General features: G+C 43.9%; 2 protein-coding genes across 2 annotated transcripts in view; both read right to left on the reverse strand.

Annotated features, from left to right (window-relative positions):
- Positions 1-2,700: 2,700 nt before the first annotated feature.
- Positions 2,701-10,727, reverse strand: LOC115171028 (WAS/WASL-interacting protein family member 2). The gene is made up of 8 exons (XM_029727481.1): positions 10,468-10,727; positions 9,557-9,669; positions 7,991-8,123; positions 7,611-7,739; positions 6,372-7,046; positions 5,750-5,947; positions 5,233-5,334; positions 2,701-5,050 (listed from the first exon to the last, which is right to left on the reverse strand). The coding sequence occupies exons 2-8, from the start codon at positions 9,620-9,622 to the stop codon at positions 5,010-5,012; spliced, it is 1,344 nt and encodes a 447-aa protein (XP_029583341.1). The 5' UTR covers positions 9,623-9,669; positions 10,468-10,727; the 3' UTR covers positions 2,701-5,009.
- Positions 10,728-15,482: 4,755 nt separating this feature from the next.
- The window catches only part of LOC115171029 (junction plakoglobin), a 66,629-nt gene continuing 63,557 nt past the window's right edge, over positions 15,483-18,554 (reverse strand). The window contains exons 15-16 of the mRNA XM_029727482.1: positions 17,231-17,380; positions 15,483-16,702 (exon numbers count right to left, since the gene is read on the reverse strand). Coding sequence (XP_029583342.1) covers positions 17,244-17,380 — 137 coding nt within the window. The 3' untranslated portion in view covers positions 15,483-16,702; positions 17,231-17,243. The remainder of the gene's footprint in view (positions 16,703-17,230; positions 17,381-18,554) is intronic.

The raw sequence follows: 18,554 nt of genomic DNA on the forward strand, positions 1-18,554 counted from the left end.
TGGGCAAATGTACAAAATCAGCAGGGGATCAAATACTTTTTTCCCTCACTGTAATTAATCCTAATCAGACAGGTTTTTTACATGGATGATAGATAGGAGATAATGGACACAACAGAACACTATGCAACATCTGGGAAACCAGGCCTGGTATTCATAGCTGACTTTGAAAATAATGTACAACTGTACAACTGAAATTTATTTATAAATTCCTGGAACATCAATTTGAGAATTTCTTACACAATGGTTAAAGTTATGTACAGTACCAGTCAACATTTTGGACACACCTACTCATTCCAGTGTTTTTCTTTATTTTTTACTATTTTCTACATTGTAGAATAATAGTGAAGACACCAAAACTATGAAATAACACATATGGAAGCATGTAGTAACCAAAAAAAGTGTTAAATCAAAATATATTTTATATTTGAGATTCTTCAAAGTAGCCACCCTTTGCTTCGATGACAGCTTTACACGCCCTTGGCATTCTCTCAGCCAGCTTCATGAGGTAGTTACCTGCAATGCATTTCAATTAACAGGTGTGCCTTGTTAAAAGTTAAGTCCATATTATGGCAAGAACAGCTCAAATAAGCAAAGAGAAACAACAGTCCATCATTAAGACATGATTAGTCAATACAGAATATTAAGAACTTTGAAAGTTTCTTCAAGTGCAGTCGCAAAAACCGCCAAGCGCTATGATGAAACTGGTTCTCATGAGGACCGCCACAGGAAAGGAAAACCCAGAGTTACCTCTGCTGCAGAGGATAAGTTCATTAGAGTTAACTGAACCTCAGATTGCAGCCCAAATTAATGCTTTCCAGAGTTCAAGTCACAGACACATCTCAACATCAACTGTTCAGAGGAGACTGCGTGAATCAGGCCTTCATGGTTGAATTGCTACAAAGAAACCACTATTAAAGGACACCAATAAGAAGAGACTTGCTTGGGCCAAGAAACACGAGCAATGGACATTAGACCGGTGGAAATCTGTCCATTGGTCTGATGAGTCCAAATTTTTGATTTCTGGTTCCCAACCGCCGTGTCTTTATGAGACGCAGAGTAGGTGAACGGATGATCTCCGCATGTGTGGTTCCCACCGTGAAGCATGGAAGAGGTGGTGTGGGTGTGCTTTGCTGGTGACATTGTCTGTGATTTATTTAGAATTCAAGGTACACTTAACCGGTTGGTTCGGGGGGCAGAAATGATTAAATATTAAAGCATTAGATCTCTCACCAAAGGCTTCAGTCATACAAAAGTTATACTTAAATCTGAACTGGTTCTCTAACAGACTAGTAGAATGTCTCACCTCTTGTTCAAGAATGGCCTTTTTACAGATTACAACCTCTCACTTTTGGTTATTTGAAAATGTAATTATCTCCAAAATATTACTATTTTTAAAATAAGCTGTAGAAAGTTGGTTTTAATTTCAGTTTAATCCAAGAGAAAAGACAGAACAAATAATAAAACATTATGGCTAAACTCAAATATACTAATAGCATGGAGTTGTCACACATGCAGCTAACAAAAATATATGGAAATGTCTGCTCTCCCCCATTCAGCCACAAGAGCATTACTGAGGTTGGGCACTGATGTTGGGTGATTAGGCTTGGCTCGCAGACAACGTTCCAATTGTTCCCAAGGGTGTTCAATGGGGTTGAGGTCAGGGCTCTGTGCAGGCCAGCCACGTTCTTCCACACCGATCTCGACAAACCATTTCTGTATGGACCTTGCTTTGTGGATGGGGGCATTGTCATGCTGAAACAGGAAAGGGCCTTCACCAAACTGTGGCCACAAAGTTGGAAGCACAGCGGTAAGATTTCCCTTCACTGGAACTAAGGGGCCTAGCCCAATCCATGAAAAACAGCCCCCGACCATTATTCCTCCTCCACCAAACTTTACAGTTGGCACTATGCATTACTCCACAGAACGCGTTTCCACTGCTCCAGAGTCCACTGGCGGCGAGCTTTACACCACTCCAGCCGATGCTTGGCATTGCGCATGGTGATCTTAGGCTTGTGTGCGGCTGCTCAGCAATGGAAACACATTTCATGAAGCTCCTGATGGACAGTTCTTGTGCTGACGTTGCTTCCAGAGGCAGTTTGGAACTCGGTAGTGAGTGTTGCAACAGAGTGTAGACTATTTTTACGTGCTTCAGCACTCGGCGATCCCATTCTGTGAGCTTGTGTGGCCTACCACTTCGCAGGTAAGCCGTTGTTGCTCCTATAAGCTCCCACTTCACAATTAACAGCACTTACAGTTGACCGGGGCAGCTCCAGCATGGCAGAAATTTGACAAACTTGTTGAAAAGGTGGCATCCTATGACTGTGCCACTTTGAAAGTCACCAACCTCTTCAGTAAGGTAATTTTACTGTCAATGTTTGTCTATGGAGATTGCATGGCGGTGCGTTCGACTTTAGACACCCGTCAGCAACAGGTATAGCTGAAATAGCCAAATCCACTCATTTGAAGGGGTGTCCACATACTTGTGTATAAGCTAAGTGTTGTTGCCCATTAGTTTACTCCAATTAGTGGAACATAAAGGCCATTTTTTATTTATTTTTAAATAATGCAGACAATTTATCTACCCCCTAAAATAAAACCAATATGTAATTTTGTAATGTGGGTTTACTATCCCTTCAACCAAAACCTGTGGCACGTTATTGCATAACGTCACTAATAACAGATGACAATGGACTGGACAGAGACAGGAAAAGTATACTTTATTCCCCCCCCCCCAATCACTGACATTTTCATTGAATTGGTACAACATGTCTGACGCAGAAGGGTGAAATGTACAGAAGGAACCAGGGCCTGGATTAAGCTAATTATGAAAGTATGAAATGGGGGATGAGAAGAAGACACAATGTGAGTACATACTGCTCCTGTTGAATGGCCACACAGGCCCTCTGTGACAGAGGGAATATCTAAAGGGGGACAGAAGGCAGAAGACTAACAGTTTGTCACTGGATTCTGACATAAGCCTGCCGTTCTCTATCCCCGTTTTATTCACTATATTACAAGCTTTATACATAAAAGTAGAACAATAGCCATGACTACCGTATTACCCATATGAGGTGTAGAAACTTAAAATAGGTTTGTTTTCTTTTTTACAAATCCTGAATTGACTCTTACAGCGAATAATAAGGCAAGAGACCTGCAAAGGGTTGAAAAAAAAATTAAATAGAGAGTGAGAGTTTAAGGGGGTTCGGTCACGGTGCAGGGCCGTTTTAAAATAAGGAACAAGACTAAACCCACACAACACATGAACAAAATCACAGGTACCAGCCTTAAAGATTCACGTCCCTGTGTAACAATGTGCATTTGTTTCAGGCTTGTGGTCACAAGTGCATTAAGCAAAGAAATGTAAGGACTACATTACAGAAATGTTCCTCTGGGAAATCAAGTCGATTTTTTTTTCTTTCAAAACAGAACGTAGACAACTATGATTGAGTTGGAACAACATGGCCGTTGTCATTAGTTTGTCCATTCGACCCTCAGCAGAAGATCCCAAAATTCGGTACACAGACATCACTCAACATTGGCCAAATCCACAACTTTGTATGTTTTTTTAAAAAGACAAATTGAAGGGGTACAAGCATATACTGTAGGTCCCACGTCTCCCTATGGAAAAACATCAAATACTGCCACCAAGTGGCTATTGTGGGTATCAACAAACCCTATCCTGCCGAGTTCCAGGATAAGGTTTGTATTTGAAAGCATACATTTACTTACCCCTCAACATAATTTCTCTCTATCAATTTTGAACAATAAACTCTTGGATTGCTTCCGACTCATTGCCTGGGTTCAGGTTTAGTATTTTCATGTCAACTTACTGGTTCAGCATCCTGTAGCATGCAGTGCATTGGAAAGGCTCTGTCATTAAGCTAGTGAGTTGTAGTGTTCGGATGAGTTAGTGGTCGTGAAATGGTTTCAGTGATCCAGACTAGTGTTAGAAGGCATAATAACTTTCTGCTGTGCATTTAGGACAACTAACAAGCTCACCCCTCATGCATTTTGTCAAGACAGACAAACTGAAAACAAAGACAACATGCATCTATCTGGTTAGTATTTTCTTCTGCGTAGAGAGGAAGGGAGGGAGAGATTCCTCGCTGCAAGATCCCATACATGTGCATCATCATTCTAAACAGGAAGACTTTTTCACAAACCAACCATCGTCACTGTCACAGGTGTTGATTACTGCCAACTTTCACAGAGAACGTATGAAACTATTGCTTTTGTCAGTCCATTCCACCATTCATAAGAGAAACGATGACAGCCTTGCAGCAGGGAGAAAGGATGGGGGGGGGGGATATGTGCTGTTCCCAGGTCAGGTCCGACTCAGTTGGCACTTTTGGAGAGAATCTCATCTAATAATGCCTTTCCAATATCATCATCATCTCCAGTTCTCTGTTCCGCAAACCGTATACCTGAGAGAACTTTCAAACAGTAGCAGTTCCCTACATCAGCAAGGGGTGCAGTGGACACAAAAAGTCAATCACCTTTAGACACTTAGAACCAGGCTGTAGAGTCACTGGTGTTCTCCCGTTTCATGGTGATGTGGGCTCTCACAGTGCATACTCTTGATGACCTTTTTTCCCCCCATCGCAACAGTCTGTGTGGTATAGAGGTGAATGTCTTTTATACCAGTGTCAAAGTGTTCCCCGCCCACACACACACGAGCCTGGAAACACCATCAATGGGTTAAGTATGCCTTTGTGACAAAACACGTCAAGTTCACCCACCCGGACACAGGCTGGGAATGGCGTAAGTAAGCTGCCAACTCCACCTTCAAAATGGAGCATGACTGCCATAGCAAAAATTCCTGGGCTATTCTCAAGGGCGAGCGTGTGAGTGAATGTTTATGGAGCTTAAGTGAAATGGAATGTTATCTAATGAGAAGCGTGTCAGTGTATGTTATATGCTGTAGGTTCTATGTGAGAAAGTAGTGTGTGTGTGTGTGTGTGTATAACCCTTGTCTCCTGTACAGTAGAAGTGAAGTGGTCTCACAGTGTTCACCTTCCCACAGGCGGTGCAGGAGGAGCTCCCCTCATCACTGCCAAAGACACAGTCAAAACAATAAGAAGCTGTTACAATAAACTATAGGCCTATGGGAAAATATTGCTATTCCTTTCATGTAAACATTTTTTTTGTACTCTGCACCAGAAAATGTGTGTGTAAAATGTGTGTATTTTATTTATTGGCATTATTGTGTCACACTGATAAGTGAGCCCTCACCTCTGTTGGCTTTGCTGGGGTAGATCTTGGTGAACTGCCGGTACTCCTCCGGAGCAGGGAAGTCATTCAGTGGGTGGAAAGAATACTTGGACTCAAAGTCATCTGTAGGGAGAGAAGGTTCGGAAGATGACAGGTCAGGGTTGGTGGTCAAGGCCATTGAAGGTCAACGAAGGGCAAGAGGGAGGGAGAGGACGGAAAGAACAGTAGGGAAGAGTGTGAAGTGATGGTAGTTCATTCCTCTCTTTTGTATTGATCCAATTCAAAATGTCATCCACCCGAAGGAGCCAATAAAAAACGTATTATATAACAAATAAAATACAGCCAGTTTACCCTTTACCAAACTCAGATGTATAGTTTTCCCTTCACTTTTACAGATTCAATACTTACTAGGACTGCAACATTTTATACATTCCAAAAGTCTCCAAAGTAGATTGACTAACAAAATGAGAGTTGGTTGTTAATGTAGAGGGAAACCGAATTTGAGGTCAGGTGATGCAGTATGAGGAAGACGACTCACCTACAAAGGAGCGGGAAATGGAAGTGTGTCCATTGCGGATAGGTGGCGGAGGGGGCGGGGGTCCGGCAGGGGTACGGGAGGGAGGAGGGGGGGGCTTGCCACGGCTATGAGGCTCTGAGGGGCTACCTCTGTAGGGGGGTGGTGGAGGGGGGGCATCCCGACCCCCGTTTCGTTGAGTCGACCCAGGCGGGGGTGGCGCTGTACAGACAACAAACGATACGGTCATTAAGGAATAACAGAGCAGCCACACTGGCTAACCAGCAGTCATTACAACACAACAGCAAGACAGGAACGCTAGAAAAACACTGTAGGCCTGTCATGACACGCCACCATACTGACTGTAGGCGCCACGCCTTGCCACAGCTTTTTCAACAGTCATTTCATCTCTACACTAATAAACAAATCACCTCTCCTCGCTTGCCTCACATTATGATAGGTGATTGACAAGAGGAGATAAAGGTTAAATAAATAAATAAATAAAAGTGCGACACAGCACAGCGAGAATGTGACCGAATTATGTAACTGAACTATGCATAACATAAACAGTAGAAAGCATTAAAGCTGGCCCTAACCCAGCCCTATTACAGGTAGAGGAACAAGGAGAGCAATAGTAGGAACATACCTGCTCCTCTGCCGGGGGGCTCACGGACTGGAGGGGGTGGGCGTCCGCCTGGCGGGGAGGGGGAGGGGGGAGGGGGTGGAGCTTGCCCCCGGGTTGGAGTGTGTCCAGGTCCGGGCGATGGCTTCTTGCTGAGGGAGTTGTGTCTCTGAGGTAGCTCCGGGGCGGCTTCGTTAACTGGGCTGGAGGGGCCGTTGGTCATGGCCTGGCGGTACGGGGGAGGTGGTGGACCCAGAGAGGAGGAAGAGGAGGAGGCTGAGGAGCCCCCTGACGTCGGGGGCCGGCGGTTGTTGTTGGGAGAAGGAGGCAGAGGGGCGCTGTTGCGGGCCGGCACCGGGGAAGTCCCCCTCTGTCCTGGCGTGGGAGGGAGGGGCTTCTCCCGGTTGTAGGAGGGGGCAGGTGGTGCCGCCTTCTGAGTCGGGGCAGGGGGTGCATTGCCCCGGCGAGAAAAAGGGGGAGGAGGTGGAGGGGCGGAGGAGCTGTGCTTCATGCCACTGTTTGGGCTGCCTCCGCTGAGGGGGCGGGAGAGGTCGGGGAGGGAGGGCCTCTGGGATCGGGAGTGCTCCGGGGGAGAGGCCTGCTGGGCTGAGCATTCTGTGCTGTCCTGGCGAACAGGAGGACGAGGAGCAGCGGGGCGCGTGCCAGGAGGCGTCAGGGCTGACCTGCCAACCGAGCCATCTGCACCAAAAAAATAAGTGTCACGTCACGTCATCAGCAATTTATATGAAGATAAATGTATACATGAACAGAGAAACATGAGGACATGTCTCAGTGCAGAGTAAATACACAACGGTAGTGTATTATTAGGTTATTTTAGTCATCATAATCCATTTTCTAATATTTTCACCCTGACAGATGGTAAGGCCCTGCCCTTCATATGATGAAATCTAAGATCAATGCAGACGTGCAGGTTAGGGAACTCATTGTTAATCAGCAAATCTCCTTCAGCCGTGCCTGTGTCAGATCTATTACAGCCCTGCCCAATGACAACCCTGAAACCTGACGGTCTGCCCTACCTACGCAGTCAAAAACCAGTGCTCATTTCTCACCTATTGCAATCGTGCTTTGACGCACTAGCTTGCTCCCAAACTTGTCAGCAATAAATATAATGGGAGGGAATTAAATTGCTGTTCTAAACCCTCCCCCCGATATAAGTTCAACGGACCAGTCCTTCAGCGGTCCAGATTTTTGGGGGAAATCTTTGTAAGTGACACCATAACAGTTAGGATATTAAATACTTGCCTCCGACTGGTCGTAATTTAGGCACACCTGCCTGGAAAAGACCTCCCATTGGCTGAATGGCCCCTGACGAGCCTCCTCCACCTCCATTACTACCACTACCACTACCACCACCACCTCCTCCTTTAGGCTCTGGACAGGGAAAACAAGGTTCAATTACATACATTACAATAGTAACCTATCACATGTATAATTACCCTCACGGTCTCCCATTTCACTCCTGCGAAATAAACCTTGACCCCCAGCGAGTGTGCTCCATGCACTACCCTAGCCGCATCAGTTCTGTGCTTCTTACTTCCATCCAATCAGATGAGTCAGTAAAACACCACCAGAATAGTAGATCTGAGACACCAGGGTGAACCTTAGTGGTGCTGTGGCCTTACTTTCTAAGATGGGTGCGCTCCTGTCATTGACCACGCCGACCTTCTTCAGCTTAGCCCCTTTGTGGATGTCACCGAGCAGGGCTCCTCTGCCTTTGGCCTCATCTCGATTGAGCTTGGGTGGGATGGTGTTGGCCTGCGAAGGGAGGGTAAGAGAGAGAGAGTGTGTCCTCTGCTCACCACAGCACACTTTATGCTACCGGAGAACAGACTGAGTACATAACCTCCTTTCTCGTGGACAGACTAGATAAACGGTACAGTAGATCTGTTATGATACAACGGGATGCGTGAGATAATGAGCAGCATTAGATTGGGTGCTTTGGACGAATCACGATTTCACAGGCAATTTGGGATTGGGGGGGAAGGGGTTATTTGGCCCATAGACTTGCCCGTAACTAACCGAGATTATACATAGCCTGACTGGTAACAGTTTGCAGAAAGCCATGTCACAGTTGGTGCAAGGGAATTAGCCGGGTAGAACTTGTTCTTGATAGGGGCTAACAGCACAATTCATTTGAATAAGATTTCTATTTCGTGAGTCCTTCACATCAAGTCATTAATTAGTTGCCCATTGCATAAATCCATCGCGTTATGCATCCCTGTCTGCATAGGCCTGGTTCGTCCACTGCTCATTATGCGAATTAGATGTTGAGGATGATTACTTGAGCGAGCAGCGCTAAATCACTTGAATAAACCAGAAGGGCTCTGAGTACATCGCAAATGGCACCCTATTTCTTATATAGTGTACTACTTTTGACCAGAGTCCTATGGGCCCTGGTCAAAAGCAGTGCACTATAAAAAGGGAATAGGGTGCCATTTGAGACACAGCCTCTGATTGGGCTTGTCAGGGAGAGGATAGCACGCACAATCACAGGCCACGAGAACAGCTTTTTTTCAGATTTCAGTAGTGCTCTCCGCACAAGGTGAAACAAATTCAGCTTCACAACACCAGTGAATATGAATCCCTTTGAAAAAGGGACCTACGAGATGTCAAGTTGGTTGGACCACTAATTCATATGAACTACACAGGAGCTAGGCCTACAACATGGTTTGGGAGCTAGGCCTACATCATGGTTTGAGAGCTAGGCCTACATCATGGTTTGAGAGCTAGGCCTACATCATGGATTGGGAGCTAGGCCTACATCATGGATTGGGAGCTAGGCCTACATCATGGATTGGGAGCTAGGCCTACATCATGGATTGGGAGCTAGGCCTACATCATGGATTGGGAGCTAGGCCTACATCATGGATTGGGAGCTAGGCCTACATCATGGATTGGGAGCTAGGCCTACATCATGGATTGGGAGCTAGGCCTACATCATGGATTGGGAGCTAGGCCTACATCATGGATTGGGAGCTAGGCCTACATCATGGATTGGGAGCTAGGCCTACATCATGGATTGGGAGCTAGGCCTACATCATGGTTTGGGAGCTAGGCCTTCATCATGGCTCAAACCCATTAAATATGTCCCCATCATAGGTTTGAATGATACAGTTCTCTCTTAGACCCATACAGTTGCACAGGAAACATTTACAGGTGACACATTCCAGGCTTCAATAAGTTCTTACCTGGCTGAAGGTGGGGGGTGGAGGGGGGCCTCCAGGGGGTGGCGGGGGAGGGGGAGGAATCGGCATCTTGACCCACTGAACAAGTCTTGTTCTCAGATACAAACTGTCACCACCTGCAATAATGCATTAAAACATGTTTCAGAGTCATCTAGTGACATTTCAGTCTCATCCATTGATAATGTTATCTAGCATGAATTTGTCAACTAGAACAGTTAGCTAAGTAGAGGTGGTCCCCTTTGATTTGACTGCTTCCCTTATTATTAATATATTTTAAACCACGTATCTAGCTAGCCATCTAATAAATGTTAACCTTCTGGGCTCATGTGACATTGTTATTGATGACGTCTTCATTTCGTTAGCAAGTTGGCCTATCTAGTTAGCAGAGATCTAACGTTTGGTCAGTGCTGCTGTGGAATGTAAATGAGCCGACTGTAGATAGCGTTAAGTAATCCAATCGTGTGAAATCTCCAAATAAACCTGGTCATCGGTAGCTAGGTCAGATTAGCCAATAGTTAGCATAACAATTAGTTGACTAACGTTAGGTAGCATGCTGACAAACTAACGTTAGCTAGTTAACCAATTAGCATACAAACTTGAAGCCGTCGCGGCGGCCCTGCTGCAAAAGGATAACTAGCTAGCTCCATACACAACAGCTCAACTAGCTAGCATCTTGTAATAAAGCATGGCTACGATACATCCTAACTAAACGTAACGTTAGCTATGAATCTCAGCTATATAAATGACATACATGACGCGAGCTCATCATGGCTATCATGTTCGGCTAATGTGTTAATGGCTGTCATATTAGCTAACTGCAGGATCTGTAGCGAGCTAGCTAGCTGGGTTAGCCTGCCAGAGTTGGCAACCCTTGCAAGTTAGCTTAATTAGGTTAGCTAGATTGCTTCACTTACTTGAATTTCTTAGCAGCCCATTCGCTTGATATTTGACGTTTCAACTCATATTTGTTTCTTCGTTCTCGGTAGTTCCTTCATCTGCAGTGTATTATACCTTTCAAGCTGGCCATTGATATTCCACTCTTGCATTCACTCTCACACCCTTCACTTGCAGCACAGATTTGCTGAAGCAGTGAAGATGGAAGTGTGCAGATGTAAAATGTACACTGTACCAGAGATGGCAAAGAAAGCGAGACACCCCACTCCCTAATTTATTCGGGGTGGAGCCACTCTGGGCTACCTATTGCCCCCGCCCCGCGGAGGGGGCAGAGGCGAAACATCTTCTGGGCGGGGAGAGCAGGGAGGGGACAATAGGGCACCAACGAGTGGTTCCAGGAAGTGAATTCTCAATGCAATCACCCGTTGTGATAATACATATTAGCGACAGCAATATTACCAAAGATGTTCTACTGAGATAGACCACGTCCTGTCGGGGGGAAAAAATCCTGTCGTTTCCAGTGGGAGGACAGTTGAGCCGAGTAGGTGGGATCAAGTGTCGAGATGGGTTTTTCAAAGTTGCGTTGATTTGGTCAGTCAGATGGCTTCGTGGCGTCAATAAAATACATCGTTATCATATTCAAATTAAGTTCAAAATGAGATGCAGACGATAAAATCTAAGTTTATTTGTCACGTGCGCCTATTACAACAGGTGTAGACCTTACAGTGAAACGCTTACTTACAGGCTCTAACCAACAGTGCAAAAAAGGTATTAGCTAAACAATAGGTAAGTAAAGAAATAAAAAAGACAGTGAAATGGTTTTGAATTAATGATTTATTTCAGAAATTCTGACATTGATAAAGATGTAGTATTAATTTAATTTAACTGCTAACTGCAATTTAACTGCTAATAATATTACGTACATTTCATATTCACAAATGCAAATGGTCTAAAACAAAACCTAACTTTTTTCACTTTATAAATTAATTTAAACAATATGGCACTACTTTAACTAAAATTAAAAACAAAAAGGCAGTTAAAACTTGTATTATTAATGAATATGATTTGTTTGTTTAGGATTCCTGGCAATGTAAATAGTTTGTATGTATGCTTGTTTGCATGTGACTATTGAGTTGATGTAGCTAACTAAGTAACTATTTGTTGTTGAGACTGTTAGAACGCCACCAAGATAGAAAAGTAAGTTACAAATATATAGTTTATTGTTATACATGTTATATACATTAGATATTAAAACATTTTGTAGTGGGCGTTAATTGTTTGGCTAGCTATTTTCCGTTAAAACATGCTGAGGAACAGTAACGTTAAGTTAGCTAACAGTTAACGTTAGCTAAATCAATAACGTTAAATTAGCTGTAAGAAACTAGATGACGACTAACTTAGTTAACAGTTGTCATTTTGCGAATCAATAGTGGAGACTATTGGTAAACTGTAATTGAGTGAGGTTATTAATAGCTAACCCGTTACTCTTCTCTTAATACGGTACATGTTATAATTTCTCATGGGCAAGAAGAGAGGAATAGTAGCTAGCTCGATATATACACTGTTATATATTTCTCAGCTAACGTTAACTGTAACTGAATAAATCCGATTCTGCAGAGTAACTAGCTAGTTTAGCTAGCTAATCATTCAGGACCGCACATCTGAGAGAACTGGACGTAAGTTATTTGTTTACTCGAAGAGCTAGAACTCGCTAGAACATGGATGAGCACGGACGAACAGCGTTTGTATGAATTAATGTACTCTCTACAGTACTTTAGAATAAAGACACACACTTTATCCTATGAAACATTTTCTGTTGCTGCCATCTTAAAGCTGATAGATGTGTTGAAGCTCTCCGCTAATGCGACACATGGTGTATGTTTTTTTTGTACCATTATCCCATTGAAGGGATGCATGCATAATGTGAGGAAATGCTCTACTTTCATGGTTTTGATATGTTCTACATTTTTCACCATGTTAACAGGCATTTAATAAATGTACAACCTTTTGAGTTTGGTCAATTTTCTGAAGATGCATATAATTATAGTAGACTATATTTTGTGGTATTCTTACTTAATCGGATCATAGGGCAACAGAACATACGTAGTTGCCTATAAAATGTTTTACAGAGATCTAACATAATTTAAGAGGTACTTAATGGTGTTCTACAACTCGATAAATTACTTTGCAATGACCCAGTGTCACAGATGGGTTCTATTGATTGTGCAGCATACCCTGGGATGACCTTGAATGTAATATGGCTGGGCACGTTGGTAAACTACAGTAATGTTAGCTGGCCATTCTGCCTCATGCTAGTCGTATTAAACCCAGCTATAGATTTGTTTCATTACTGGTAGCTAGCATGTTTTATCTATCAGTGAACATTGCTTTGATTGATTCGATGGGTAGTCATGGATACAGCACTACTGATTACACAACCACCGACGTGTGGCTCACCATGCAGTAATTACTCCAAATGCATCTTTATTATTTATTACATACCTTTCAACGTCTGTTGGAAACTGGAAAGGGGATTTTCTTTCCTTCCATTTTACAGTCAACAAGGTATTTATTGATGACATATGTTTCTTATCATGATACAAGTTGATTCACAGAAGGAGTACTAGGAGTGGGGAAACTTGCAAAGAAATCGATTTCTAGCTATTTAAGCCAAGTACGTATTTTTATTTTTTTTGTGAATTAGCTAGCCAGCTACATATCTACTTGGGACAAGCTAGCTACCGCCAAGAAGAGGATGAAGACCATTTGTGCCTTACTGAATTTGCATGACGTTCATTAGGAAAACGCCCACTATCTAGGGCACTCGTCCTAAACAAAGTAATCTCTATAAATAATTAGGTAAGTCAAATCTACGAAATTTAGTGCACTCTGTTTGTTATAGATTCTATTTTTGGAAACAGAAAACTGTATGAAGATCAAATGTTTCATTGATGAGAAATTAGCAGAATGTCGGCCAAAATCCATCTAGCTCAATCTTCTCCCACTGCCGGCAAACTGGCTTCGTCTCGCTACAATATTTGGTAGTGAGGGGAAACGCCAACCGGATGTCTCACATTTATACATCCGGTAAAATATCTGTCTCATCTATCTGTGATATTACTGTACAGCGTACAATTAGTTTTATACCAATAAAACCTAGCGGTCAAACGGAAATGGATCCAATCGTTTTTTTTTTTACCATTAATTTTTCCCATAGGGGTTTTTAGAAACACTTAAAATATGGGTGTTTTGTTCAAGCTTTCCCCCTTTTTTTCTGACAGATTTTTGATAACTGTAAATCTCTCTAGGACAAGGTGACTTTAATCAATCTATTTGCCTGTATTTACACACCAAAAAGGATATGCCATCTAATGTTAGTTAAATGTAGTAATGAATTCACTAAAGATCCTGGTTCGAGTCGCAGCTGGTTCTGTCCAGCCGGCCTCGACCGGGAGACCCATGGGGCTGCGCACAATTGTCCCAGCGTCGTCCTGGTTATAGGAGGGTTTGGGCGGCAGGGATGTCCTTGTCCCTTCACGCTCGAGAGCCGTGCGTCCTCCGAAACACACCGTAAACCTGGAGACAGTGTCAGGCATACGCCCGGCCCGACACAGGACTCCTCTCATGAGTCGGTAAGGGAGTTGCAGCGATGAGACAAGACTGTAACTACCAATTGGATACCACAAAATTGAAAAAAAATCTTTCATTGGACAATTCTGTGAAGTGTCTTGTGCAAGTTTTAAATTGACACGATACCTGTTAGCAAAGGTGTCAGCTAGAGATGACGTGCAGGAGCTTGCAGGGATTTGTAGTCTACTTTGATAATAATTTGCATTTTGGAATCTGAGAGTAAATAGAGCCAAAAATATTGATGAAAGTCACCTTGCCCGAGAGAGATTTATATGGTTATCAAAACGTCAGGCCAGGGTAAGCCTACATGAAACACAGCCCTTATTTTAAGTGTTTCTAAAATCCCCTATGGGAAAAATGTATGGTGGGAAAATGATTGGAATCATTTCCCTGTTTGACCGCTAGGTTTAATGGGTATTATGACAACTCCACTGGTGAACTGCCTGACTAAGACATCTTCATTTATCCACGATCTTGGAGTGTACATCAAAATGGAGGCAGGCTAGAAGAACTTCTCTGTAATGGTATCGAATTATGCTGTGTTACATGAGGCGATTTATACATTCTTATGACAGCAACAATCATTCTGGCTGAAAATCTTGTTCTTGAATGCAAGGTTGGGGGAGGATTGGAAGACACTATACCACACATCATCTAAGCATCTGCATTATGTGTAACTAAAACACTATCTTTAATAAGCAAGAGGGCAACTTCTAGTTGTACCTATCTTCATATTCTGGGGTGCACTGTAAACTTTTTCCTTAAATTTCATGCTTTCCAAATAGTAAGGAGTCAGGTGTGAGATGGAAATGTCAGACACCCTGCCCAGCTGTGAATTATCACAACTACCACTTGGTGGCAGTAGGCCTATACTATATGAAGTCGACACACACACAGACAGACTGCCTCCTTTCTCTTATGTTGTCCCAGAAATCCTATCCCTATAATCAATGCTGAATCTCTACCTTCTCTTTATATACTTTATTTCATACTGGTTCCCACTTGGCATGTGTGACGCACAGTAATGGCGGTTACAGTGGAGACGTAACCCGGGTCCGATTCAATGGCACCGTTTCAAGCTGTGGCTGAGTATTTCCGGCACGATCTCCCTCCGTTACATGCACAGATGCATAGGGGTCAGTTATCAGTATATTTATCATAAGCTTTGGGTTGTTATTACTATTTGAAACCCGAATGTGGTACTCTGAGAGGGCAGATATCCTGCCTTTTAGGGACACATGAGGGCGCTGTGAGACAGAGTTTCATTTGGATTCTTCACCACCAGCCTGCAATGGTTTTTATAGTCTGGGTTTTGGACCTTGCTTGACTGAAAGTGAGTGAAAGCAACAATGACCTCAGGGCTAAATAGGATCCAATTAGCCATACAAATACACAGGAGACAGGCTAGTTAATATAGTTTGTTTTATTTGAAAAAAAGTTTCAAACTAAAAATGTTCTGTAAAAATTCATATTCATAGTGTTAATTTCCCCTTTATTCGTATGGTACACTCATCGCTTATCAACATCATCCTTCTATCATCCCTCGTTTCTCTTTGCCTTTTCTATCGTTTGGAAGGTAGGAATGTGCAGCGGGGTCGCTATAGAACACACAATCTACAAACAACAGGATCACGATTACTGCTTCCCCCCACACAACCCCCCCCCACCCAATCAAAATAGAAAATAAACAGAAAGCTATATGATTATCATCGTCACAAAATAATCTCTTTGGCATTCTTCCCCTGCCTCTTACCTCAGAACCCCCCACCCGCCTCCCCAACCCCCGCAAAAAATCAAGACATAAAAAAAAAACACCTCCACAACGACGCACATACTTTGAGGAAACGTCAGTTGTAGTAGCTGTAAAAGGGTGCGGGCCTGCCAGACATGACGTTTTGGATCATACACACGTTTTATGTTGAAGCACAATGTATTAGTCCGCGATGCATATGTATACTGTGTCGGTTGAGTGTCTATAACTGTTGGTGAGCAAGACCGGTCCACAGGAACAGAGGTGAACCAACCGCACCAGCTGAAGTTGTAGTTTAGTGTGCCTGGGAGACCACTCGGCTGGGAGAGAGTGGCTGTGGACACACATTCAGGGGACAGGGTGCTTGTCTCGGAACCTCAGACCCAGCAGCAGTTTGGATCATGGACTGGACTGGGGGATAGACAGTTATAGGCAGCACAGGGACTGCTGCTGTTCCAATTAGCCACCGGTCTCATAATGTGGCGAACAGGACTTCTTGTCTGAACTCAATGTTACTGGTTATTGTTGAGGACTACTGTATGTGGCTCTGCATACCGCCATGTAAATTATACACATGAAGAAAAATAATAATAACCTGCAATGTAAATATGCAAGGAAACGCCTAAAACCAACACAGCATCTACAAGTTAAAGTTCGATTTCCCTCCACATTAACTGTAACAAAGCAACTTTTCATTTTGAGGAACACTAAATTCTTGTTATTGTTTTTTTCTTTTCTTTTTCTTGTGTTTTCTGACAACAGCCCCTGATTGGCCAATGTCTCCCCATGAAATAGGAGTTTCCCTTTGTGGTGAAATCCTCGTTCAGCTGTCCCTCCATGGTGTTCACGCCAATTTCACCCTTTCCATTTTGTGCCTTCAATGGAAGAGGCAGTTATTTAGACATAATCCAATGTTTCGTGTGGTCTTAAAACGTTGCAATTATGGTATGTTGAGTTATTAATTTGTGTACTATATAACTACAGAGCTGTGTTTTACAGCCATTCTGGGCGTGTGAGTGTCTGTGTGTATGTGTGTACTGGGGGAAAGTATGGGCTGAGTCGGTGCATTAGAGGAGCTCTGTGTAGCTGTGTGTATGCATCTACATCACTGACCTGGCCCTGTGATAAAGGGTGCTTTGGGTAGCATTACATCACTGACCTGGCCCAGTGTGTTAAAGAGGGCTCTGGGTAGCATCTACATCACTGACCTGGCCCAGTGTGTTAAAGGGGGCTCTGGGTAGCATCTACATCACTGACCTGGCCCAGTGTTTGAAAGGGGGCTCTGGGTAACATCTACATCACTGACCTGGCCCTGTGTGTTAAAGGGGGCTCTGGGTAGCATCTACATCACTGACCTGGCCCTGTGTGTTAAAGGGGGCTTTGGGTAGCATTACATCACTGACCTGGCCCTGTGTGTTAAAGGGGCTCTGGGTAGGCCTGTCGGGGATCGTAGACCATCTCAGGCATGTACTGCTCATGCATCTCTGCTTCCAGTGGCATCCCGCCCATGCCCAGGTCAGAGTAGCTATAGGGGGGGTAGCCTCCATCCAGCTCTGAGGGAAGGAGGGAGAGAGAGATGAGAGATAGAGAGGGAAAGAGAGAGAAATTAGACAACTATAGAATACCCAGGCAAACAGAGAGGCAAGCTCATTTAGAGTATTGACACTGACAGACAAGCATCCAAATTATTAGACAGGCAGTCAGAAATGAGCTTTGCTCCCATCGGCAGACGTTTTCCTGTGACGGATGGAAAGAAGAACAGGAATAATCATCTCTTCACCTTCACCTCTATTCTATTCCATTAATGCTATTTCATACCCTGTTTAATAATGTGAGCACTGCGCTATGGATTAAGCATCAGCATCGAAAGGACACAGTGCTCTGGAAGGATGGTGACTAGTGTACCACACGCACGCGCGCACGGCACACACACACTGGGGGATATATGAGGGATAGAGTTCAGAATTATAATTAAAGATATTGAAATGAGGAGGATTTACTGTATGCAGAGAGAGGGATGGGTGAGAGAGGGATGGATGAGAGGAGAGGAAGACAGAGTGAGATTCACAACTAGGACATATGACAGAGACCTAAGATTAGCTAGAGAAATCCGCTGTATGACGGCAAAGAGATAGTAGTGACCGATAGAGCTCGGGAAAAAAACAAATATAAATTCCCCAGAGAGTGTTTTCTATAGAGAAGTGTTACGCAATCACAGGAAGGAGAATTAGCCGAGCAGTGGAAAAGAGAGAGTGGGTGTCAACTCAGCAGCATGTGTGTGTGAGAGAGAGAGCGGGATAGAGTGTTTGAGATCGCTTGACGACGATAGATGGCCAGTTAATGGAAATGGAAATGACATGGAAATGTGACCAGAGGGGAAATAGACAGATACCTCCGTGAATTTAATGACATCCCCGCTGACATCCTACAGTGTACCCCTCCTCCCCCCATTACCACCCCCCTGACACCCTCCCCCTTCTCCAGGGCATGGCGGGAGCAGACACATCAGAGAGAAACACACACATGAACGCACATGAATGCACACACACCCACCCACCCACACACAAACACACACTCTCTGGAGTGCGGCCAGGGGGCCGAGTGGATTATATAAACAGCAGGGGTCCCCCACACTCCCTTGGGTCTGAAGGATTGCTCAGGGGAAAAGGACAAGACCTTGCTCCGGCTATCTATAGACACGTGCCTCTCCTTTTCCTCCTCTTCTCT

Source organism: Salmo trutta, chromosome 32, assembly GCF_901001165.1.
Source record: "Salmo trutta chromosome 32, fSalTru1.1, whole genome shotgun sequence".
In the NCBI taxonomy this organism is placed as follows: domain Eukaryota; kingdom Metazoa; phylum Chordata; class Actinopteri; order Salmoniformes; family Salmonidae; genus Salmo; species Salmo trutta.